Consider the following 22833-nt stretch of genomic DNA (forward strand, 5'->3'; position numbering starts at 1 on the left):
GCAATCACATCCTTCCTATAGTGAGGCGACCAGAACTGCACACAGTACTCCAGCTGTGGCCTCACCAGCGTTTTGTACAGCTCCATCATAACCTCCCTGCTCTTATATTCTATGCCTCGGCTAATGAAGGCAAGTATCCCATATGCCTTTTTAACCACCTTATCTACCTGTTCCGCTGCCTTCAGGGATCTATGTACATGTACACCAAGGACCCTCTGTACTTCCTAGGGTCCTACCACTCATTGTGTATTCCCTTGCCTTATTTGTCCGTCCAAAATGCATCACCTCGCACTTTTCAGGGTTAAATTCCATTTGCCACTTTTCCGCCCATCTGACCAACCCGTTTATATCGTCCTGTAGCCTGAGGCTTTCCTCCTCGCAATTTATCACCCCACCAATTTTCGTGTCATCTGCGAACTTACTGATCATACCTTTCACATTCTCATCCAAATCATTTATGTAGATCACAAACAACAAGGGACCCAGCACCGATCCCTGAGGTACCCCACTGGACACAGGCTTCCAGTCACAAAAGCAACCTTCGACCATCACCCTCTGCCTCCTGCCACTCAGCCAGTTTAGGATCCAACGCGCCAAGGCACCCTGGATCCCATGGGCTTTTACCTTCTTGACCAGTCTCCTCTGCGGGACTTTGTCAAAAGCTTTACTGAAGTCCATGTAAACCACATCCACAGCATTTCCCTCATCCACCCCCCTAGTCACCCCCTTGAAAAATTCAATCAGATTTGTCAGACATGATTTACCCTTGACAAAGCCATGCTGACTATCCCCGATTAATCCTTGCCTCTCCAAGTGGAGACTAATTTTGTCCCTCAGAATTTTTTCCAATAATTTCCCTACCACAGATGTTAGGCTCACTGGCCTGTAATTCCCTGGTTTATCCCTGCTACCCTTGTATAATGGTACTACGTTCGCTGTTCTCCAGTCCTCTGGTACATCCCCTGTGGCCAGAGAGGTTCTGAAAATTTGTGTCAGAGCCCCTGCAATCTCCTCCTTTGCCTCCCACAGCAGCCTGGGATACATCTCGTCCGGGCCTGGGGATTTATCCACTTTTTGGCCTGCTAAAACCGCTAGCACCTCCTCCCTCTCGATGCTAATATGTTCAAGTATGTCACAGTCCCCTTGCCCGATTTCTATGTCTGCATCGTCTTTCTCCATAGTGAACACAGATGCAAAAAATTCATTTAAAACCCCGCCTACATCATCTGGCTCTACACACAGATTGCCACTTTGGTCCCTAATGGGCCCTACCCTTTCCCTGGTTATCCTCTTGCCCTTAATATACTTATAAAACATCTTAGGATTTTCCTTTATTTTGCTCGCCAGTGTTATTTCATGGCCCCTCCTCGCCCTCCTAATTTCTTTTTTAAGTATGCCCCTGCACCTTTTATACTCCTCCAGGGCTTCTTCCGTCTTTAGGCTTTTGTAACTGCCAAAAAAAAAACTTTTATTTCTAATGCATTTTTGTATATCCCTTGTCATCCAAGGTTCCCTTTGCTTGTTGGTCCCACCCTTGACCTTTACAGGAACATGTTGGCGTTGTACTCTCTCTATTTCCCATCTGAAAGTCTCCCACTGTTTTGATGTGGATTTTCCTATAAGTAGCTGCTCCCAGTCCACTTTGGCCAGATCCTGCCTTATCATATTAAAATCGGCCTTCCCCCAATTTAGAACTCTTATTTCCGGGCCGTCTTTGTCTTTTTCCATGACCACCTTAAATCTCACCGAATTATGGTCACTGTCGCCAAAATGCTCTCCTACTGATACTTCCACCACTTGCCCGGCTACATTCCCCAGAATTAGGTCCAGTACCGCCCCCTCTCTTGTAGGACTTTCTACATGTTGGCTCAAAAAGCTCTCCTGGATGCACTTTAAGAATTCTGCACCCTCTAAGCCTTTCACACTCTGACTATCCCAATTTATATTGGGGAAGTTGAAATCCCCCACTATTATTACCCTATTATTTTCGCACTTCTCTGAGATTTGCCTACATATCTGTTCCTCTATCTCCCCCTGACTGTTTGGGGGCCTATAGTACACTCCCAGCAAAGTGCTTGCCCCCTTTTTGTTTTTAAGTTCTACCCATATGGCCTCATTAGAGGAACCCGCTAATATAGCGTCCCTCCTTACAGCAGTAATTGACTCCTTAATTAATATTGCAACACCCCCTCCCCTTTTACACCCCCCTCTGTCTCGCCTGAAGATTCTATACCCCGGAATATTGAGCTGCCAGTCCTGACCCTCCCTCAACCATGTCTCCGTGATAGCAACAATATCATACTCCCATGTGTTCAACAACAACTTCAGTTCATCCACCTTATTTGTAAGACTCCTTGCATTAAAATATATGCCTTCCAGCCCTGCCATATTCCCTTTTGCCTTCACATATTTGCTCTGCCTTCCCAGCTGACTTGTTTTTTCCTCTGTATTTGGCTGTAAATCACCCCCTACTATAGCTCCACTCTGTACCCCAACCCCCTGCTAAGTTAATTTAAACCCCCCCCCCCAGCAGTGCTAGCAAACCTCCCCGCAAGGATAGTGGTTCCCCTCTGGTTCAGGTGTAAACCGTCCGACTTGTACAAGTCCCACCTTTCCCAGAAGCAGACCCAGTGATCCAGGAAACTAAAGCCCTCCCCCCTGCACCATCCCTTTAGCCACGCATTCATCTGTTCTATCTTCCTATTCCTATACCCACTAGCACGTGGCACCGGGAGTAATCCAGAGATTACAACCTTTGAGGTCCTGCTCTTTAATCCTTCACCTAGCTCCAATTTACTTCCTGAGGGGTGAGGCGGGAGTATTACAGCCAAGAACAATCCTGCTTGTGCCTTCCAGCAGCATCACCAGATAGTGATGAGAGTGAGGAGTCCAGCAGCATCACCAGATAGTGATGAGAGTGAGGAGTCTAGGCTAATTTCCCCAATTTTTTGAGGTAAATTTATAATTCCTCAATTGCTGCTCAAGCTGAAAGCTAACTGAACACAGACCCAAAATCTAATCTTGGACCTTCAGCTTAACACTACCCAAGGCCGTTCTAAAACCACTCAGCCATTGTGTGGGGAGGAGGGTGGCAGGGAGCTTTTTTCTGTGCCAAGTTCTTTATGTTGATGAATACTGCACATAATGCCTTCAAGAGGGCAGGCTGGTGAAATGGGCGGACATGTGGCAGATGAAATTTAACGCCGAAAAATGCGAAGTGATACATTTTGGTAGGAAGAATAAGGAGAGGCAATATAAACTAAAGGGTACAATTCTAAAGGGGGTGCATGAAAAGAGAAACCTGGGGGTATATGTGCACAAATCGTTGAAGGTGGCAGGGCAGGTTAAGAAAGCGGTTAAAAAAGCATACGGGATACTGGGCTTCATAAATAGAGGTATAGAGTACAAAAGCAAGGAAGTTATGATGAACCTTTATAAAACCCTGGTTTGGCCTCAACTGGAGTATTGTGTCCAATTCTGGGCACCGCACTTTAGGAAGGATGTGAAGGCCTTGGAGAGGGTGTCAAAGATTTACAAGAATGGTTCCAGGGATGAGGGACTTCAGTCACATGGGTAGACTGGAGAAGCTGGAGTTGTTCCCCTTGGAGCAGAGAAGGTTGAGAAGAGATTTGATTGAGGTGTTCAAAATCATGAGGGGTCTAGACAGAGTAGATAGAGAGAAACTGTTCCCATCGGAGGAAGGGTTGTGAACCAGAGGCGATAGATTTAAGGTGATTGGCAAAAGAACCAAAGGCGACATGAAAAAATTGCAGCGACTGGTTAGGATCTGGAATGCATTGCCTGAAAGGCTGGTGGAGGCAGATTCAATCGTGGCTTTCAAAAGGGAATTGGATAAGCACTGAAGGAAGAATATTTGCAGGGCTACGGGGAAAGAGCGGGGGAGTGGGACTAGCTGAAGTGCTCTTGCAGAGCCGGCACGGGCTTGATGAGCCGAATGGCCTCCTGTGCTGTAACCATTCTATGATTCTATGAAGCCTGCTTTATTGAAGTTTGTTTAAAAATTGTTCAGTGTTGACACCAGTGTACTTTCACCAGCACTATGTCGCATGTGATACAGGGGTTTTCCCAAAGCAGTCACTGACTGCTGTCAAAGTAGAAAACACGTACTTTGAGGTGTATGTACGTACGTACCTTTATTCTGCATTACAACCAGTACTTGGGAGTTTCAGTTTAAGTAGAATTCTCACTTAAGTGGAGCAGCCTTTAAGTAAAACGAACATATTACTCTATTTTGGTTGAGCTACTTCAGTGAGGTTGTCTTCTCAGAAACACGTTGCTCCCCTTACTTGTACAGCAGGGGCTTGGGTTTGGGGCCTACGGTTGGCATCTTTATAGCACAAGTGAATCAGATAATCCGCACACACGGAATAGCTTCACTAACAGAGTTTGTTGTGCTTTGCAGCTTCTGTATCGAGCCCCATGATTCCCGGTGGCATGCGGAATATTCATGAGAGTAAAGTGACAAGTCAGATGTCGGGCTCATCATCCAATCACCATACAGATAATTCCAGACATGGATCAAATGAGGACTACATACATATGGTTCATCGGCTCGGATCAGAGGTGGGAACATTCTGAATTGATTCAGAAAATGCTCCTTGTATACTCAAACCTGAACTTACCACCTTAGGGGTGAAGCCAGGTGGACTCGGTTCAGGTTTAAGTCTGAATCCTAATATTAGAGTTAAGTATTTACAGGTCAAATTGCACTTTGAATTTTAAATGAGGTTTGACCTCAAGTGAGATGATCACAGTGAGAATCAGTGCCATAAGTTCCAGAGCACAATTGATTCCTTGGTAAAGCCACCTATTTTATAGTTCCCTAGATTGGTAAGAGGCTTAAGAAACATGAAAGTCTGTGTTCTGTATACAAGCTTGTTCACAGTAGAAAAATTGCCCAATGAAATACTGCTTTTGAAATTGTAGGCTCAAGCGTTGTCCCTCAGGCTTGACAGTATACTTTCTTTGCTTGCTCCCACTCTGAGGGAGGGACAATGTAGGTGGACATGTTCAACAGCATTCTTTTATGACTTGTATTTCATGTGCAGCCAGACTTCTCATTCTTTCTCATTTATTCAACCTCCATGTGAATAGCTGCCATCCTGTGGGAGGAAATTGCCTCAGTCCATTGTCCCTTAACGTTGTACCAAGTGCTGAGCTTCTCCCACTCTGCCTTCATTCTGAGCCACGTCCTTAGTTTTTCTCATCAGCAGATCTCCCTCATCTTTCACAGCAGAAAAATATCAAATCAGTTATATTTTTGGATCTGTTTCACTATACATAGTTTTTCCTGCAGCTTAACTAGTTTTTTAGTTTAATGTTGTGTCTCAATGTTGTAAAGGTTTTCTTGTTCCTAAGCATTATCGCTAGTCTGGATATTGGTCAATTCCAGTTCCAGGTTTCATAATCTTTCCAATGAATGAAAGAACTGGGCACCTAAGTTGTCTTCAATCACCACATGACTCAATGAAACTCAATGAAATGCGAAGCCTGCTCCAAACAGAACAAAAGGGCAAAGGTATTGAAGCATTCTGCTGGAATGAGCCTCCCTGCCATGTCAAAGGTAGCACGAGTTATTGGGAGGAACAGTGTGCTGTTAAATGGCTAAAGATTCAGTAAACTATATCTTCAGTAAAGCATTGCCATCCTGTGGGCACAGAACACAACTAAGCATGTCCATCCATCCTGTTGCGTTGCTGGAGCCAAAGTACAGAGGTTGAGCGCGCTTGCTGATATACTTCCCAAAGTGCAATTTTCATTTTGGCTAATTCCGAAAGTGAAATTTAAAGTCTGTGGTAAAACTGGAAGACTTGCATGCTTAAAAAATGTGTTCTTCATATGCAAATCCTACAGGAGGTGTTTAGGGTTCACTATAGAAGTTTACAGTGCCAAAGGAGGCCATTTTAGCCCATCATGCCTGTGGAAGCTGTTTGCTAGAGCAATCTCAAAACTAATCCCACTATCCTGCTCTTACAGCTCTCCATTGCCCTCAGCTTCAAATATTTATGCAATTTTCCCGTAAAAGTTTCAATGGTCTTTGCCTCAACCACTCCGTGGCAAAGCATTCCTTACTTCAACAACTTCGAACATAGTCATTACGGCACAGAAGGAGGCAATTCAGCCCATCGAATCCATGCCGGCTCTCTAGAGCAATCCAGTCAGTCCCAGTCCCCCGCTCTATCCCTGAAGCCCTGCAAGTTAAGTTTATTTCCCTCAAGTGCCTATCCAATTTCCTTTTGAATTCATTGATCGTCTCCGCTTCCACCGCCCTCATCGGCAGAGTTCTAGGTCCTCACCACTCGCTGCATAGAAAAGTTCTTCCTCACGTCCCCCCTGTATCTCTTGCCCAAAACCTTGAATCTGTGTCCCCTAGTCCTTGTACCATCAGCTAATGGGAACAGCCTTTCTTTGTCTACCTTATCCAAACCTGTCATAATCTTGTACACCTCTATCAAATCACCCGTCAACCCCCTTTGCTCCAAGGAGAGCAACCCCAGCTTCTCCGACCTAACCTTGTAGCTAAAATCCCTCATCCCTGGAACCATTCTAATATCTCCCCTGCACCCTCTCGAGGACCTTCACATCCTTCCAAAAGTGTGGTGACCAGAACTGGACGCAATACTCTAGTTGTGGCCTAACCAGCGCTTTATAAAGGTTCAGCATAACTTCTCTACTTTTGTACTCAATACCTCTATTTATGAAGCCCAAGATCCCATATGCTTTGCTAACTACTTTCTCAATAGGTCATGCCACCTTCAAAGATCTATGCACATGAACCCCCAGGTCCCTCTGTCCCTGCACACTCTTTAGAACTCTGCCATTAAGTCTATATCGCCTCTCCCTATCCTTTCTGCCAAAATGCCTCACCTCACACTTCTCTGTATTAAATGCCATCTGCCACCTGTCTGCCCAGTCTGCTAGCCTATCTATGTCCTGTTGCAGTCGATTGGTATCCTCCTCGCTGTTTGCCACACTTCCAAGTTTGGTGTCATCGGCAAATTTTGAAATTTTACTCTATTCCAATATCCAAGTCATTTATCAAAAAAAGCAGTGGTCCCAGCACTGACCCTTGGGGAACACCACTGTCTTCTTAGCCTTCTCTGCTCCAGTGAAAAGAGTCCCAGTATTTCAAGTCTGCCCTCATATCTATAGTTTCCGTGTCTGGCATCATCCTGGAAAAGGGCCTGCTGTTCCACAAATTTCTTGGGGACCATGTCCCTAGGTAATTTTATCCCATGGGGTGACAGCAGGATGCTACTTTGTAGTCGTGGTAAACTCTTACATATTATCGGGAGCTTGGATGCAATATGAGCAGCGGATGGCTTAGTTATCTACGACACCTTATTAGTACAGGCAGATTTCCCCTGATGGACTGGCACTGTGTAAATTGAAAGTTGGAAAGTCACCAACCTTTGAAAACTATTTAATGGGTGGTTGGTGGGTGGGCTACTCTTGTGCATCTCCTAATGGTTTGCTCAAAAGTAACAAAGCTGCGGACCTGTTACCCTCCTGGCAAGAGAGGTTTGTCTTCTAACATCACTGATGAGCCCACTACAGGAAACTTTCGATTTACCGGCACCTAAATAACCGGAAATCTCGGTTAACCGGCAAAATTCAGGAGTAGGTTCAGGTAAGTTTTACTTCATATTGTACTTGCCTTCCTCGATCTGTTGCTGTGCAAGGGTGTGGCTGCAGCTGTTGCTAAGCTACAGAGACGCTTGGAACTTGTGGCCATTGTTCTGGACCTGTTGCTAAGCAACAGGGTTTGTTGCTTTATACGGAGCTCTCAGATAAGGGAGAACGAGTGGATGTGGTGTATTTGGACTTTCAGAAGGCTTTCGATAAGGTCCCACATAAGAGATTAGCGTGCAAAATTAAGGCACATGGGATTGGGGGCAAGGTATTGACTTGAATAGAGAACTGGTTGGCGGACAGAAAGCAAAGAGTTGGAATAAATGGGTCGTTTTCCGAGTGGCAGGCAGTGACTAGTGGGGTACCGCAAGGATCGGTCCTAGGACCCCAGCTGTTCACAATATATATTAATGATCTGGACGAGGGAATTGGATGTAATATCTCCAAATTTGCAGACGACACAAAGCTGGGTGGGAGGGTAAGCTGTGAGGAGGATGTCGTGAAACTCCAGTACGATTTGGACAGATTGGGTGATTGGGCAGAAACATGGCAAATGCACTATAATGTGGATAAATGTGAGGTTATCCACTTTGGTGGCAAAAACAGGAAGGCAGATTATTATTTGAATGGCAATAGATTGGGAGAAGGGGAAGTGCAAAGAGACCTGGGTGTCCTTGTGTACCAGTCGCTGAAGGTAAGCATGCAGGTGCAGCAGGCGGTTAAGAAGGCAAATGGTATGTTGACCTTCGTAGCGAGAGGGTTCGAGTACAGGAACAAGGATGTCTTGCTACAGTTGTACAGGGCCTTGGTGAGACCGCACCTTGAGTTTTGTGTGCAGTTTTGGTCGCCTTACCTGAGGAAGGACGTTCTTGCCATGGAAGGAGTGCAGCGAAGATTCACCAGGCTGATACCTGGGATGGCAGGAATGACGTATGAGGAGAGATTGTGTCGATTGGGCTTGTACTCACTGGAGTTTAGAAGATTGAGAGGGGATCTCATTGAAACCTATAGAATTCTGTCAGGCCTGGACAGACTAGATGCAGGAAGGATGTTTCTGATGGCCGGGGAGTCCAGAACCAGGGGTCATAGTCTAAGGATAAGGGGTAAGCCATTTAGGACTGAAATGAGGAGGAATTTCTTCACCCAGAGAGTGGTGAACCTGTGGAATCCTCTGCCACAGAAGGCAGTTGAGGCCAGTTCATTAAATATATTCAAGAAAGAGTTGGATATATTTCTTAAGGCTAAAGGGATCAAGGGATATGGGGAGAAGGCAGGGACAGGGTACTGAATTTGGATGATCAGCCATGATCTCATTGAATGGCGGAGCAGGCTTGAGGGGCCGAATGGCCTACTCCTGCTCCTATCTTCTATGTATCTTTTACTATAGCTTTCGGTTATCCGGAATTTTTGATGAACCGGCACCATGTCGGTCCCGTTGGTGCCGGATAAAAAAAAGTTTCCTGTACTGACCACTGGGATGATTGTGGGTTTCAAGTCTCTAGGTATGGAGAAAATCACAGAATGGGACTTCTTTTTCTTCAGAAAAAACATTGCGACGATATAACCCAGATTTCTAAAATACTAAGGAGTGGAAAAGTCTGCACTTAGGTAACCTCATTACAGAAATCAGGTAAGCAGGGAAAGTCTGACCTCCTTCTGTTCATACAGTAACTATTTCTTGGAGCAGTGTACGAAGGGTTCCTCTGAAGGCGTTCTGTAAAGAAGCTGCATGGGGATTAGATTATTACAGAGATCTTGGAGAGAAAGAAGCAGGAAGTTCACAATTAATATAGCCATACATGGACTTCAGAAGGAGTGGGATTGATGAGCCATCTTATTCTAAGCTTGCTTGTGTCTAGCTGGGGCAGTATACAAGGTTTTCACTAAGCATTACTGTCATAACAGTTGAGGATGGTACTGTGCTCAAAGCAGCATCCAAGATTTACATCCTCCAATGTATCTTGAACTCTTGCAGTGCTTTTGTATATCCATTTATACATAGGGGTGGAATGAGGAATGAAAGTTTTCATTTCTTGGTGTAATTGCAGTCTTCCTGGCAGAGAAACTAAATAAATACTTTGTTTCTGTCTTCACGGAGGGAGACACAAAAAACCTCCCAGAAATACGAGAAAACCAAGGGTGTGACGAGAATGAGGAACTTAAAGAAATTATTATTAGTAAAAAAAAACAGTACTCGCAAAATTAATGGGACTAAAAGTCGATAAATCGCAAGGACCAGATGACCTACATCCTAGGGTTTTGAAAGAAGTGGCCATTGGGATAGTGGACGCATTGGTTGTCATCTTCCAAAATTCTATAGATTCTGGAACGGTTCCTGCAGATTGGAGGATAGCAAATGTAACCCCGCTATTTAAGAAAGGAGGGAGAGAGAAAACGGGGAACTACAGACCTGTTAGCCTCACATCAGTAGTTGGGAAATTGCTGGAATCTATTATAAAGGATGCAATAACTGGGCACTTAGAAACTAATAGTAAGATTGGGCAGAGTCAACATGGATTTATGAAAGGGAAATCCTGTTTGACAAACCTATTGGAGTTCTTTGAGGATGTAACTAGTGGAGTAGACAAAGGGGAACCGGTAGATATGGTATATTTGGATTTTCAGAAGGCCTTCGATAAGGTCCCACACAAGAGGTTGGTGAACAAAATTAGGGCACATGGAATTGGGGGCAATATACTAGCATGGATAGAGAATTGGTTAACAGACAGAAAACAGAGTAGGGATAAACGGATCTTTTTCAAGATGGCAGGCTGTGACTAGTGGGGTACCACACAGATCGGTGCTTGGGCCCCAGCTATTCACAATCTATATCAATGATTTGGATGAGGGGACTAAATGTAACATTTCCAAATGTTCTGATGATACAAAGCTAGGTGGCAGTATCAGTTGCGAAGAGGATGTGAAGAGGCTTCAAGGGGATCTCGACAAGCTCAGTGAGTGGGCGAGAATATGGCAGATGGAATATAATGTGGATAAATGTGAAGTTATCCACTTTGGTAGAAAAAACAAAGGCAGAGTATTTCCTAAATGGTGAAAGGTTGGGGAATGCAGATGCTCAAAAGGACCTGGGTGTCCTTGTACATGAGTCACTGAAAGTGAATGTGCAGCAAGCCATTAGGAAGGCAAATGGTATGCTGGCCTTCATTACAAGAGTATTTGAGTACATGAGTAAAGAAGTCTTACTCCAATTATATAGGGCCTTGGTGAGACCACACCTGGGGTACTGTGTACAATTTTATTCTCCTTACCTAAGCAAGGATATACTTGCCATAGAGGGAGTGTAACGAAGGTTCACGAGTTTGATTCCTGGGATGGCGGGACTGTCGTATGAGAAGAGATTGAGTAAACTAGGCCTGTATTCTCTTGAATTCAGAAGAATGAGAGGGGATCTCATTGAAGCATACAAAATTATTACAGGGCTTGATAGGGTGGATGCTGGGAGAATGTTCCCCTTGGCTGGGGAGTCTAGAACCAGGGGCCACAGCCTCAGGATAAAAGGTAGGCCATTCAGGACTGAGATGAGAAGAAATTTCTTCACCCAGAGGGTGGTGAATCTTTGGAATTCTCTACCCCAGAGGGCTGTGGAGGCTCAGTCATTGGGTACATTCAAAACAGAAGTGGATAGATTTCTGACTAGTAAGTGCATCAAGGTATATGGCGATAGGGCCGGTGAATGGAGTTGAGGCAGAAGATCAGCCATGATCTCATTGAATGGCGGAGCAGGCTCGAAGGGCCGAATGGCCTGCTCCTGCTCTCATTTCTTATGTTCCTCATTCATAGGATTACGTAGGATATACGGCACAGAAACAGGCCATTCGGCCCAACCAGTCCATGCCGGTGTTTATGCTCCACTCGAGCCTCCCGTCTTTCTTCAACTAAATAATCAGTGTAACCTTCTAATCCCTTCTCCCTCAGATGTTTGTCCAGCCTCCCCTTAAATGTATCTATACTATTCGCCTCAACCACGCCCTGTGGTAGCAAGTTCCACATTCTCACCACTCTGGGTAAAGAAGTTTCTTCTGAATTCCCTATTGGATTTCTTGGTGACTGTCTTATATTAATGGCCTCTAGTTTAGCTCTTCCCCACAAGTGGAAACACTCTCTCTGTATCCACTCTATCAAAACCTTTCATAATTTTATAGACCTCTATTAGGTCACCCCTCAGCCTTTTTTCCAAGTGAAAAGAGACCCAGCCTGTTCATCCTTTCCTTATATGTATACCCTCGCATTTCTGGTATCATTCTTGTAAATCTTCTCTGCACCCTCTCCAGTGCCTCTATATCCTTTTTATAATATGGCGACCAGAACTGTGCGCAGTACTCCAAGTGTGGTCTAAACCAGGTTTGATACAGATTTAGCATAACTTCCCTACTCCCACAGTCCAAAGATGTGCGGGTTAGGTTGATTGGCTATGATAAATTGACCCTTAGTGTTAGGGGGATTAAATACATGGGGTTACAGGGATAGGGTGGGATATGTGTTGGTGTAGGGGTTACGGGAATCGGGTGGGATATGTGTCGGTGCCGACTCGATGGGCCGAAATGGCCTCTATCTGCACTGTGGGGTTTCTGTGATTCTGTGAATCCCTCTAGGAATAAACCCTAGTGCTTGGTTTGCATTTTTTATGGCCTTGCTAACCTGTGGCACAACTTTTAGTGATTTGTGTATTTGTACTCCGAGATCCCTTTGTTCCTCTACCCCACCTAGACTCGCACCCTCCAAGTGATAAGTGACCTCCCTATTCTTCCTACCAAAATGTAATACCTCACATTTGTCTGTGTTGAACTTCATTTGCCAATTATATGCCCATTCTGCAATTTGTTGCAGTCCTCCTCAGTATTGACTCTCTTCTCCGCCCGCCACGGCCCCCACAATTTGATATCATCTGCAAATTTAGAAATTGTGTTTTTGATTCCAAAGTCTAAATCGTTAATATAAATTGTGAACAGCAGTGGTCCCAGCACTGATCCTTGTGGAACACCACTACCCACCTTCTGCCACTGTGAATAGCTACCCTTTACTCCCCCTCTCTGCTTTCTGTCCTGAAGCCAGCCAGCTATCCTTTCTGCTACTTGTCCCCTGACTCCGCATTCTCTGACCTTATTGATTAGTCTATTATGGGGTACCTTATCGAAGGCCTTTTGAAAATATAGATAAATTACATCATCTGCAATACCATTGTCTACTCTCTGTTACCTCTTCAAAAAATTCAATACAGTTGGTCAAGCAAGATTTTCCCTTTTGAAGTCCATGCTGACTATTCACTATAACTTTACAACAATTTCAAGCTCCTCATGCACAGCTCAATCTTGGCCTATTCAGTCTCCTTGTTTAGTCCACCATGGTACATTTTGTTGGTGTAGTTTGGACCCGTTTTTATACTCCTACAGTTGCTGGTAATCTTGCTGTTTTGAGGGTCTCAGTGCTACCTCTAAGTGTGTGAAAGGCATGCCCTGGGGTAACTTTTTATTTCTACTCAATTATGGCAATTATTGCCTGCTGTTCCACGCATTTCTTAAAGGGACTGTGTCCCTAGTTAATTTTATCCCATGGGTGGTGACAGCAGTATGCTACTTTGTAGTAGTGGGCCTTACACTAAACATCCGTAAGACAAAAGTCCTCTACCAACCTGCCCCCGCCACACAGTACTGCCCCCTATTATCAAAATCCACAACAAGGGCTTGGGCAACGTGGACCACTTTCCATACTTCGGGAGTCGACTGTCAACAAGGGCAGACGCCGACGACGAAGTCCAACACTGCCTTCAGTGTGCCAGTGCAGCCTTCGGTTGCCTGAGGAAGAAAGTGTTTGAAGACCAGGACCTCAAATCGGCACTAAGCTCATGGTCTACAGAGCAGTAGTGATACCTGCCCTGCTGTATGCCTCAGAGACATGGACCATGTACAGCAGGCACCTCAAAGCACTGGAGAGGTACCACCAACGCTGCCTCCGCAAGATCCTGCAAATCCATTGGCAGGATAGGCGCACCAACGTCAGTGTTCTTGCTCAGGCCAACATCCCCAGCATCGAAGCTTTGACCACGCTCGATCAGCTCCGATGGACGGGTCACATTGTCCGCATGCCCGATACAAGACTCCCAGGTGGGCAGAGGAAACACTTCAAGGACACCCTCCAAGCCTCCTTGTAAAAGTGTAACATCCTGGCCCAAGACCGCACAAAGTGGAGGAGAAGCATCCAGGAAGGTGCCGAACACCTCGAGTCTCTTTGCCGGGAGCAAGCACAGGCAGCGCAAGGAGTGCACGTCAACCCAAGCACCCCACCCACCCGCCCCTTCAACCACCGTCTGCCCCACCTGTGTCAGAGACTGTAGGTCCCGCAATGGACTCATCAGTCACCTGAGAACTCATTTTTAATGTGGAAGCAAGTCATCCTCGGTTCCGAGGGACTGCCTAAGAAGAAGGACTTGGTAGCAGTGATAATATCCAAGAGTTTATCAGGAGCTTGGATGCAATATGAGCAGTGGATGGCTTAGTTATCTACGACACCTTATTAGTACAGGCAGATTTCCGCTGATGGAACGGCACTGTGTAAATTGAAAGCTAGAAAGTCACCAAGCTTTGAAAACTATTTAATGTGTGGAGGGAGGGAGGGCTGCTCTTGTGTATCTCCATGGTTTGCTCAAAAGTAACAAAGGCCTGAGAGAAGGTCATACAGTTAGAGCACTGGGTGGGTGAGTATAAAATCCAAAAAGCTGTGAATTGTAAAAGCGAAGTAATCACAGTGCACTGCACACAAAGGTGCCTTCCTTCTTGTCTTCCTTTACCACTGTCTGAATACCTCCCACAGAACGGAGGTGTTCAAATGGCATTGGTGCTTTCTAAAAACATGACTACGGTATAGCTGTGCCAGCACAGTTTACCAGTGGTTCATCGGGTGAGTTATTGATGATCCCCAGCTGTCCTCCCATATATGAGTATTCCAGTTACCAAGAAAATGCTTTGTTTGGGAAAAATGTTTGTAAACGGGAGCAGGGAGGATTCAATGAAGTATAAGAATATGTTGAAATAGATGTATTCTTTTGGAAGGTACAGGCTGCACTTGGAAGTCCTTTCATAAAGTTTAAGGAATGGCCAAAAAAAATAAAGGGATTAAAGGTAAGACTGTTCTTCAATTTAAAAAAGGGAGTACTTTGAACAAAACCTCAGTCTAGACTTAGCCTCTGAGTCAGAGGGTTATGGGTTCAAGTTCCACTCCAGAGACTTAATTTAGGCTGGTACTTCAGAGCTGCACTGTTGGATGTGCTGACGTCTGCCCTCTCAGGTGCATGTAAAAGATCACATGGCACTATTCAATGAAGACCAGGGGAGTTCTGGTGTCCTGGTCAATATTTATCCCTCAATCAACATCATTAATAGATTATCTGGTTGTTATAACATTCCTTTTTGTGGGAGTTGTTGTGCGCAAGTTGGCTGCCGCGTTTCCTACATTACAACAGTGACTATACATCAAAAGTACTTCATTGACTGTGAAGCATGTTGGGATGTCCTGAAGTTGTGAACGGCGCTATATAAATGCAAGTCTTTCCTTTTCCTTTTTAGTTGTATTAGATTTTTAGTTATTTGCTGCACTTTTTATAGGCTAATTTTTTACTTTTTTGTTTTAGGATGGTGATTCTTCATTGAGAAATGCTGCTTCCTTCCCTTTAAGGTCCCCACAAGCAGTATGTTCTCCTGCGAGCAGCGATGGGACTTCAAAAGGTACATTTATAAAGATGCATGTACTGAATCTATCCTGGATACTGTGTAGAATAATGGATACTTGAGACTGATTGCAAAGCAGCAATCTAATTGAGGGGCAGGATGGCACGAGCCTCAAGGACGATTGTTCACTGGCTTTAAGTCATTTGGCCCCCACAATTGGATAATTATATTGAGATTATTGAAAGGTATCTACTGTATTTTGTTTCACATTGTTTTGGGCCCACAGCCAGAGTTCCTATCTTTTGCACTTGATACTTACACTGAAGAATCAAAACTTTTCCTGGTTCAGGTACTTTAAATTTAGGACAGTTTCAAGGACTAGTTCTCACTGAAGTAAGGGTTACACCGAGGGAGGGGTTAGCTAACTTTGTGACATGCTACATAAGAGCCTAAAGCTGAAATGGAGCATTTTGCATCAGTGATGATGCACCTTGCTGAAATGATATGCCTTACCTATTGGGAGATTCACAGAAACCCCACAATGCAGATAGAGGCCATTTCGGCCCATCAAGCCTGCACCGACACATATCCCACCCGATCCCCTTAACCCCTACACCAACACATATCCCACCCTATCCCCACGTATTTAATCCCCCTAACACTAAGGGTCAATTTATCATAGCCAATCAACCTAACCTGCACACCTTTTGGACTGTGGGAGGAAACCGGAGCACCCGGAGGAAACCCACGCAAACACGGGGAGAATGTGCAAACTCCACACAGACAGTCACCCGAGGCCGGATTCGAACCCGGGTCCCTGGCGCTGTGAGGCTACAGTGCTAACCACTATGCCACCGTGCACTACTAAATTTTGTTACGGAGTGAGGGGTGTACTTTGTAGTGAAAGCACTCTCCTCGACTTTACTAAGCACTCTCCTCGACTTTACTATCTGTCTAATTATTGCTCCATTACTGCAAGCTCATTATCTGGGATAAAGTTTGGATTCGCTTCGTGCACATTGAAATTTAAGACAATTCTGTCTGCAAACTATTTGGATCATTACTTATTACCATCATTGAGTTAAGTGGCTTTTTAACTTGAGGTGATTTCATCCCATTTAAAGAATGTCCACAAAGATGAATCTATAAAAGAAGGGGCCCTTTGGTGAAGATCTTTGCTTAATCGGGTTGATAAAACTTTAAATTTTGAGCGAGGTAGTGCATTGGTAGCTCAATATTTGTGGTTTGCATCAATTACATTTACAGATTGTTGAGTTTAGTGAAACCATCGTACTGACCGAGAGTATGCACTAAACTGTCTCGGGATGTTTGAGATCACAGAAACAGCTTGCATATTCTGATTCAGATTAAACCATCAGCGCAAACACTTGTGGGTTAAATCTGTACCTGCTCAGCTGACTGGGAGATTGTAAATCTGATGCATGACTCATGCATTAATTGCACTCCCTATGCAAGACCAGTCTGATAATGAATCCGATCTTTCTACCTAGCTGATTGAAATGTTGCTCTCTGAAATTTCTATCTTTGGGACTTTCTTGTAAAAATTTTCTTGCAGTCTGATTTCATGTATATTTTCTTCTTTAGCATCCATTTTTACTTCACTGGATGTTCCCCCCAATCCAAAAAAAAACCTACACATGTAGGCCACAGCCCTGCGGATCAGAGCCTGCTTGGCTCCCACAGATGATTTTCATTTTGTTTACATTCTTCAATCTTCAGCAACCGATGAGCACTGAGCCCTTCCTGTTAGTAAGGCCTTTCATGACCCACCCAAGTGGTTCTGGCCGTGTCAGCCCGTGCCTACTTACCAGTATTGGGTTAGTGAGTTCTCCAAATTTCCCTGGGGAGATTCAATGCCGTTATCACCACTTGCTTGTTGGGGAGTCTTACAGGATATGTTGGGCTGTTTATTCCCTCTCTTGGGGAGAGAGGCTCGAGGTGTAAAATGCAGTCTGCCCAGCAGATAATGAAGCCTACACGCATGCTCATGGCACCACTTATGGGAGAAGATAGTGCTCCATTCATATACCTTCCTATTGTGTCTAGGAACCTTAGTAACAGTCCATTTGTGATGAGAGGTTGCGGTTGTTAAGTACCAGTTTGATGCAACCTGTAATACCACTGAAACTAGTGAGGTGGGGGTGCTCAGTCTTTGTTTCCTTTCTGATCGTTCATCAGCCAGAGATGTACGGGACAGCTTTCTGCTGGATTTCAAATCGGTGTGTTTCCTGTCGGGGGGAATGGATTGGGTTCCCTTTCTGAAGGATGATTCAAACTTCCAGTTGGTCCAAGAGAAGGCCATATTCCTTTTATGGGCAAGAGCCTTAAATCCATTGGAAAGTTTAAAGAAATGTGTATGTGCCTTGTTTTCAAAGGCATCTGCATCTCTTGTTGCCTTGATTCAGAGCAGTCACTGGTTTTCAGCATAATGCTCTGAACAAGTTTGTCCAAAGTGGATTCCAGTAGCCATTCCAAATTGGCATGAATGCACATTACCATCACAACATCACTGACCGCCTTTGACTCATTTTTGAGTAATGGACTGCCATCGCCTCAGATTCGCGGGCACTGAGAACAGCAATGTTGTTTACAGGAGTTAAGATGCTCAGCAACTGGAGATGAGTGAGTGAATCACCTTTGAACATGCCCTTTACTGGGTCACAGAAAGGACTTTCTATTCTTGCTGCTTTCAACACTGAAATTGCACAAGCGTTTGTGACCTAAACAAATTCAAAGTGTTCTCCATGGGCTGAAGGAAAGGATTAGTTGGCACTCTTTTTTTTTAAAGGATGCACCTTTTCTGACCTCAACAAAGTCATAGCTGAATCCTTAAATATGCTGTTAGTGCAAAGTACTTCCTCTTGGACTTGGCAATCACCTCCTTCTGTCAACCCCTTGGTATGCAGATAATGCCTGTTAGTTGATCCTCTTTTGGTGTGCAAGAATACATGTTTGCCTTGTACTTAGATAATGAGCTCTGAGCACCTGAGAATTAATAAAGGTGTAATAAAAGAACAGACCGTGACTAGATCTAGACCTGTACTTCAGAAATTTGGTATTCAGCATGATATTTTGAAAATCTCATTTGATCCCTATTCAGGACCTTGTCTTCATTAAAGCCTATTGTCAATCAAGTTTGGGAATTCTGTCTTTACTGCCATCGTATGTCCGTGAAGAATGGCATTAAATGTATCTCTTCACATGTTTGGTCTGCTAGTTGCAACTACCTTCACATTTCTTGATGATTTTCTTTGTGTGTGCTCTTCAGCTGTTCTCACTCATACTACTGCTTCCCAGGGATTAGTAGTCAGCTGTACACCACTTCACGTGGTGAATCTTGCCAGTAGTCTTGGTAATGATTCCCTTGAGGAGCAGGACATTGCAACTGGATCACCCAGGTCAGCCAGTCACAGCGCTAGATGGCCCATGTTCACTTTCTAGAGTTCACATTCTAAAGTGCATTTGGTGTGATTAATACAGGGAGAGGGCATCCATCAGCAAGGGACATATTCAGACTTTGTCCTTGTTCAGCTGGTCAGGCACAAAACCCACATGTGTCTGTACGGGCGGTTATTTTAATGAATAACCTTTCCTTTCACCCATTTTATTTTCCACGGTTATTGTCCTTGCCTGTCTGAGGCGCACCATGCCTTTAGTGCCGGCCGGTAACTGTTCCTCCTCAGATTGTCAGCTGAGCTGTGGGACTGTAACTGGGGTACATTTTTTACCGTCGAATATTTATCACTGGGAGTTTGGAGAATTATACTTGTAAAGCTATTGGATGGTGCAGTGTCAATATTTCCTACAAGTTAAAATGCTGTTTAGAAGTTTTGTTCCTGCAGTCCATGCACTAGATTTGAACTCTACCTTTTTTGTGCTGACAGCATCCAGGCCGCCTCTGATCTTGCAGTCGCCGCCTCCTTACACTTCACCCAGAGATGCCCCACCTGATATTCTGCTGGACTCCCCAGACAGGATGGGAAGCAAGAAGAAAAATAAAAAGGCTAAGCTCACCAAGGAGGAAAAAGAACAGGCAGATAAGACTGCTATGTATGACATTGTCAGCTCTCCATCTAAGGACTGTACAAAGCTCACTTTGAGGCTGACTCGAGTTCGAGATCAGCAGGATGATATGCTCCCAAACATGGACAGCAGTGCAGAGAATGAGACAGAATTGAACAGTATGCAGTTCCCAGAACAGACTGCAAAACAGCCAGGGACTCCTAATGATATCCATGGCTCAATGAACGTTTCTGCTCAGTGTGTGCCTCAACAGGAGCAGGCCTTCCTTCAAGCACAGCAGGTCCCTGTCTTACAACAGAACACTGCAGTTGGACTAGTGAAAACAGCACAGTCACAGCCACTGCAGCAACAATCACAACAGCAGACTATGACTCCATACGATGAGGTAGAATTGGATGCTTTAGCAGAGATTGAACGGATAGAGCGAGAGTCTGCCATGGAGAGAGAGAGATTTTCCAAGGAGGTACAGGATAAAGGTGAGATTTTAATCTGTTCGAGAATCTTGTGAAGTTTATAATGAGGAAAAATTAGCTTTAAAGTTCCTCTCTCCTCTCACCCTCCATTTTTCACCCTTTCCACCCTCAACAAAATTTCCACTCGCCAATTATGGAGGAACCTGGCAAGGAACTTGTTGTCAATGCTGCTGTATCTAGCCGCTCGGAGGCCCTATTTCTGCTTTTGAGTGACTGCAGTTGCTGGTGGCTTTGAGGAGCCTCCCACAGGTCAGACTGAAGTTCAGTCTTTTCAAATTGGACTGGCAGTGTAATCACAATTAAGGAATGCAGAGCTTGAATTTAACACTTACAGATACAATATCTTTACTAAATCGCTGGTGTAATTTTTTTATCTGATACAAAAGTACCAGATTTTCTTTGTTTTGAAGTACAGTGTACAGCTTCTCGGAGACTACTGAGCATTGCCAAGTGTCCAGCCCTCTTGCACTCCTCTGTTCAGTACAGTGCTGCACATCTACTGTTAGTTATATTCTATAGATATCTAGAACAAACTTCCAGAAGTTGCTCTGCTAGTTACCAAATAGTAATTTTATTAATGTAACTTGATGCAAACATCTGAAGAAAAGCACACTGTCTTGGCCTGTTCTCTGATGTCTAACAGCACATCATGCTAAGCAGCAGGAATCATTGCTGCATTCTAGCATAAACCTGTGCCATTTGCTAAAGGGAAATAGAACTGGTGGCATGATGCAACAGTGCCAAACACATAGGACTTCTAGTCAGATTTGGCACCCAGCATGGGAGGCACTGGTGAGGGAGAGATGGTAGTAACTTCATTCAGACCTTATCCGCTGGCGCTCTGTTCTTGGTTCTGCTGGATGCCCATTCTCGCGAGGGAGCGCTAAAGTTCTGATGCTTCCACTTGCACAAGAGCTGCTCCTAATATTGAAATGAGTTAATAAAACCTTTCTACAAGTGCTAGTTGTCCACAAGTGGGTGTTCTTGTAGTGTTGTATGCTTCATTTATCCAGCACTTTATTCTTGGGTTTTATAGGAAATGAGCATTGCTGCTGTGCACTCATGATTACTTGGATCCAGACAGCCCAGCTTGTTTTGAATCCAGCCCTCTTACAATCATCTGTTCAGTGCAAAGTTATGTAGCTATTAATGTTCTATTCTATAGAAGTTTATAACTTCCAGAATTTGAACTTCTAGTGTCCAAAACAATATAACCTTGATGCGTGCATCTGGTGGAACGCGCATTCTTGTGACTTGCTTAAAGCTATCTGAAAAGTGACTTAACTCTGTCTTTAGGTTGGTTTCAGATCTCTGCTCATTTTCAGTTTGCCTGATTAAAGTAGATCCAGCTGACAGCTGCTGGGTTGTGTACTAAAACTCAGAGCTCTGAACCCTGAATCTGCACTTGGCATTGTGGAGCCCAAATAAAATGTTGTAAACAATGAGAAGAATAGTAACAGTCTTCAGGAAGTCATTGACTGTTGAAATGGGCAGACACATGGCAAATGAAGTTTAACGCTGTGAAGTGATGCATTTTGGTAGGAAGAATGAGGAGAGGCAATATAAACTAAATGGTACAATTTTTAAATAGGGCGCAGGAACGGAGAAACCTGAGGGTGTTTGTACTCAAATCTTTGATGGTGGCAGGACAAGTTGAGAAGTCTGTTCAAAAAGCATATGGGATCCTTGACTTTATTACAGGAAACTCTTTGGTATCCGGCACCGAATTGACCGGCGTGTTGCCGGTTGATCAAAAATTCCAGATGACGGAGAGGGTTATCTACCGAGGCTATTTTTTAAACAAAGAATTTTTTTTTTTTAATCAAGAAATGTGCAGTATACAGTAATTGGGTACTCACCTACAGAATGTTGTGTTAAATGGATGGTGGAAGATGCTTGATTAAGTACAGTACTGCCAGTTGAGGGTAATGCAATGCAATGACTACCAGCAGTGTGGGAGACACACAGTACCCCTGTAAAATGGTGGATCAGAAGAGACTACCGGCAGCGCGGGACAGTCCGACTCCTGTTATTGAGGTGTTCCGAATTCCGACAGCACCAAGAGGCCGAGTAGTGGCAGTTTGGAGAACTACCCCCACTGACTAACTCGGCCACCGCGGGAGACTCGGACTTGGACTCGGCAACATTGCCGGTTATTGAGGTGTTGTTTTTGGAGTGAGAATTTTGCCGGTTAATAGAGAATTCCGGATATTTAGGTGCCGTTTAAATAGAGGCATAGAGTACAAAAGCAAGAAAGTTATGTTAAACATTTATAAAATACTGGTTAGGCCCCAGCTGGAGTATTGTGTTCAATTCTGGGCACCACACTTTAGGAAGGATGTGAAGGCCTTAGAGAGGGTGCAGAGGAGATTTACCAGAATGGTACCGGGGATGAGTAACTTCAGAATCGTGGAGAAGCTGGGGTTCTCCTTAGAGGAGATTTGATAGAGGTGTTCAAAATCATGAATGGTTTTGATAGAGTAAATAAGGAGAAACTGTTTCCAGTTTCCAGTAGGTCAGTAACTAGAGGACACAGATTGACAAAAGAACCAGAGGCGACATGCAGAAACCTTTTTTTTTACACAGCGAGTTGTTGTGATCTGGAATGCGCTGCCTGAAAGGGCGGTGGAAGCAGATTCAATAGTAACATTCAAAAGGGAATTGAATAAATACTTGAAGGGAAAAAATCTACAGGGCTATGGCGAAAGAGTAGGGGAGTGGGATTAATGGCTAGCTCTACCAAAGAGCTGGCAAAGGCACGATGGGCCGAGCGGCTGCCTTCTGTGCTCTATGATTCTATGCTGTTCCACTGATGGTTCTACTGGTTGAAACCTTGGGTTGAGCATAATTGAGAGAGATTTGGACCTTCGCATCAGTAGCACAATCCCTGTCAGAGAAGGGAGCAACATGTGTTGATGAAACTGAAGGGGACATGATTTAATGAGCAATGGAAAATGTAGCAATTGTTTAAAGAGCATTAC

General features: G+C 44.4%; 1 protein-coding gene across 1 annotated transcript in view; it reads left to right on the forward strand.

The window, feature by feature from the left end:
- Positions 1–22833, forward strand: part of LOC147123888 (nipped-B-like protein) — an 832420-nt gene that overhangs the window by 471027 nt on the left and 338560 nt on the right. Inside the window, 3 exon segments of the mRNA XM_085963154.1 lie at positions 4424–4584; positions 15299–15392; positions 19241–19855. Of these exon segments, the coding sequence (XP_085819280.1) occupies positions 4424–4584; positions 15299–15392; positions 19241–19855 (870 nt within the window).

The sequence above is a fragment of the Somniosus microcephalus genome, chromosome 1 (assembly GCF_052327205.1).
Source record: "Somniosus microcephalus isolate GS21.2 chromosome 1, FLI_Smic_1.0, whole genome shotgun sequence".
NCBI lineage: Eukaryota > Metazoa > Chordata > Chondrichthyes > Squaliformes > Somniosidae > Somniosus > Somniosus microcephalus.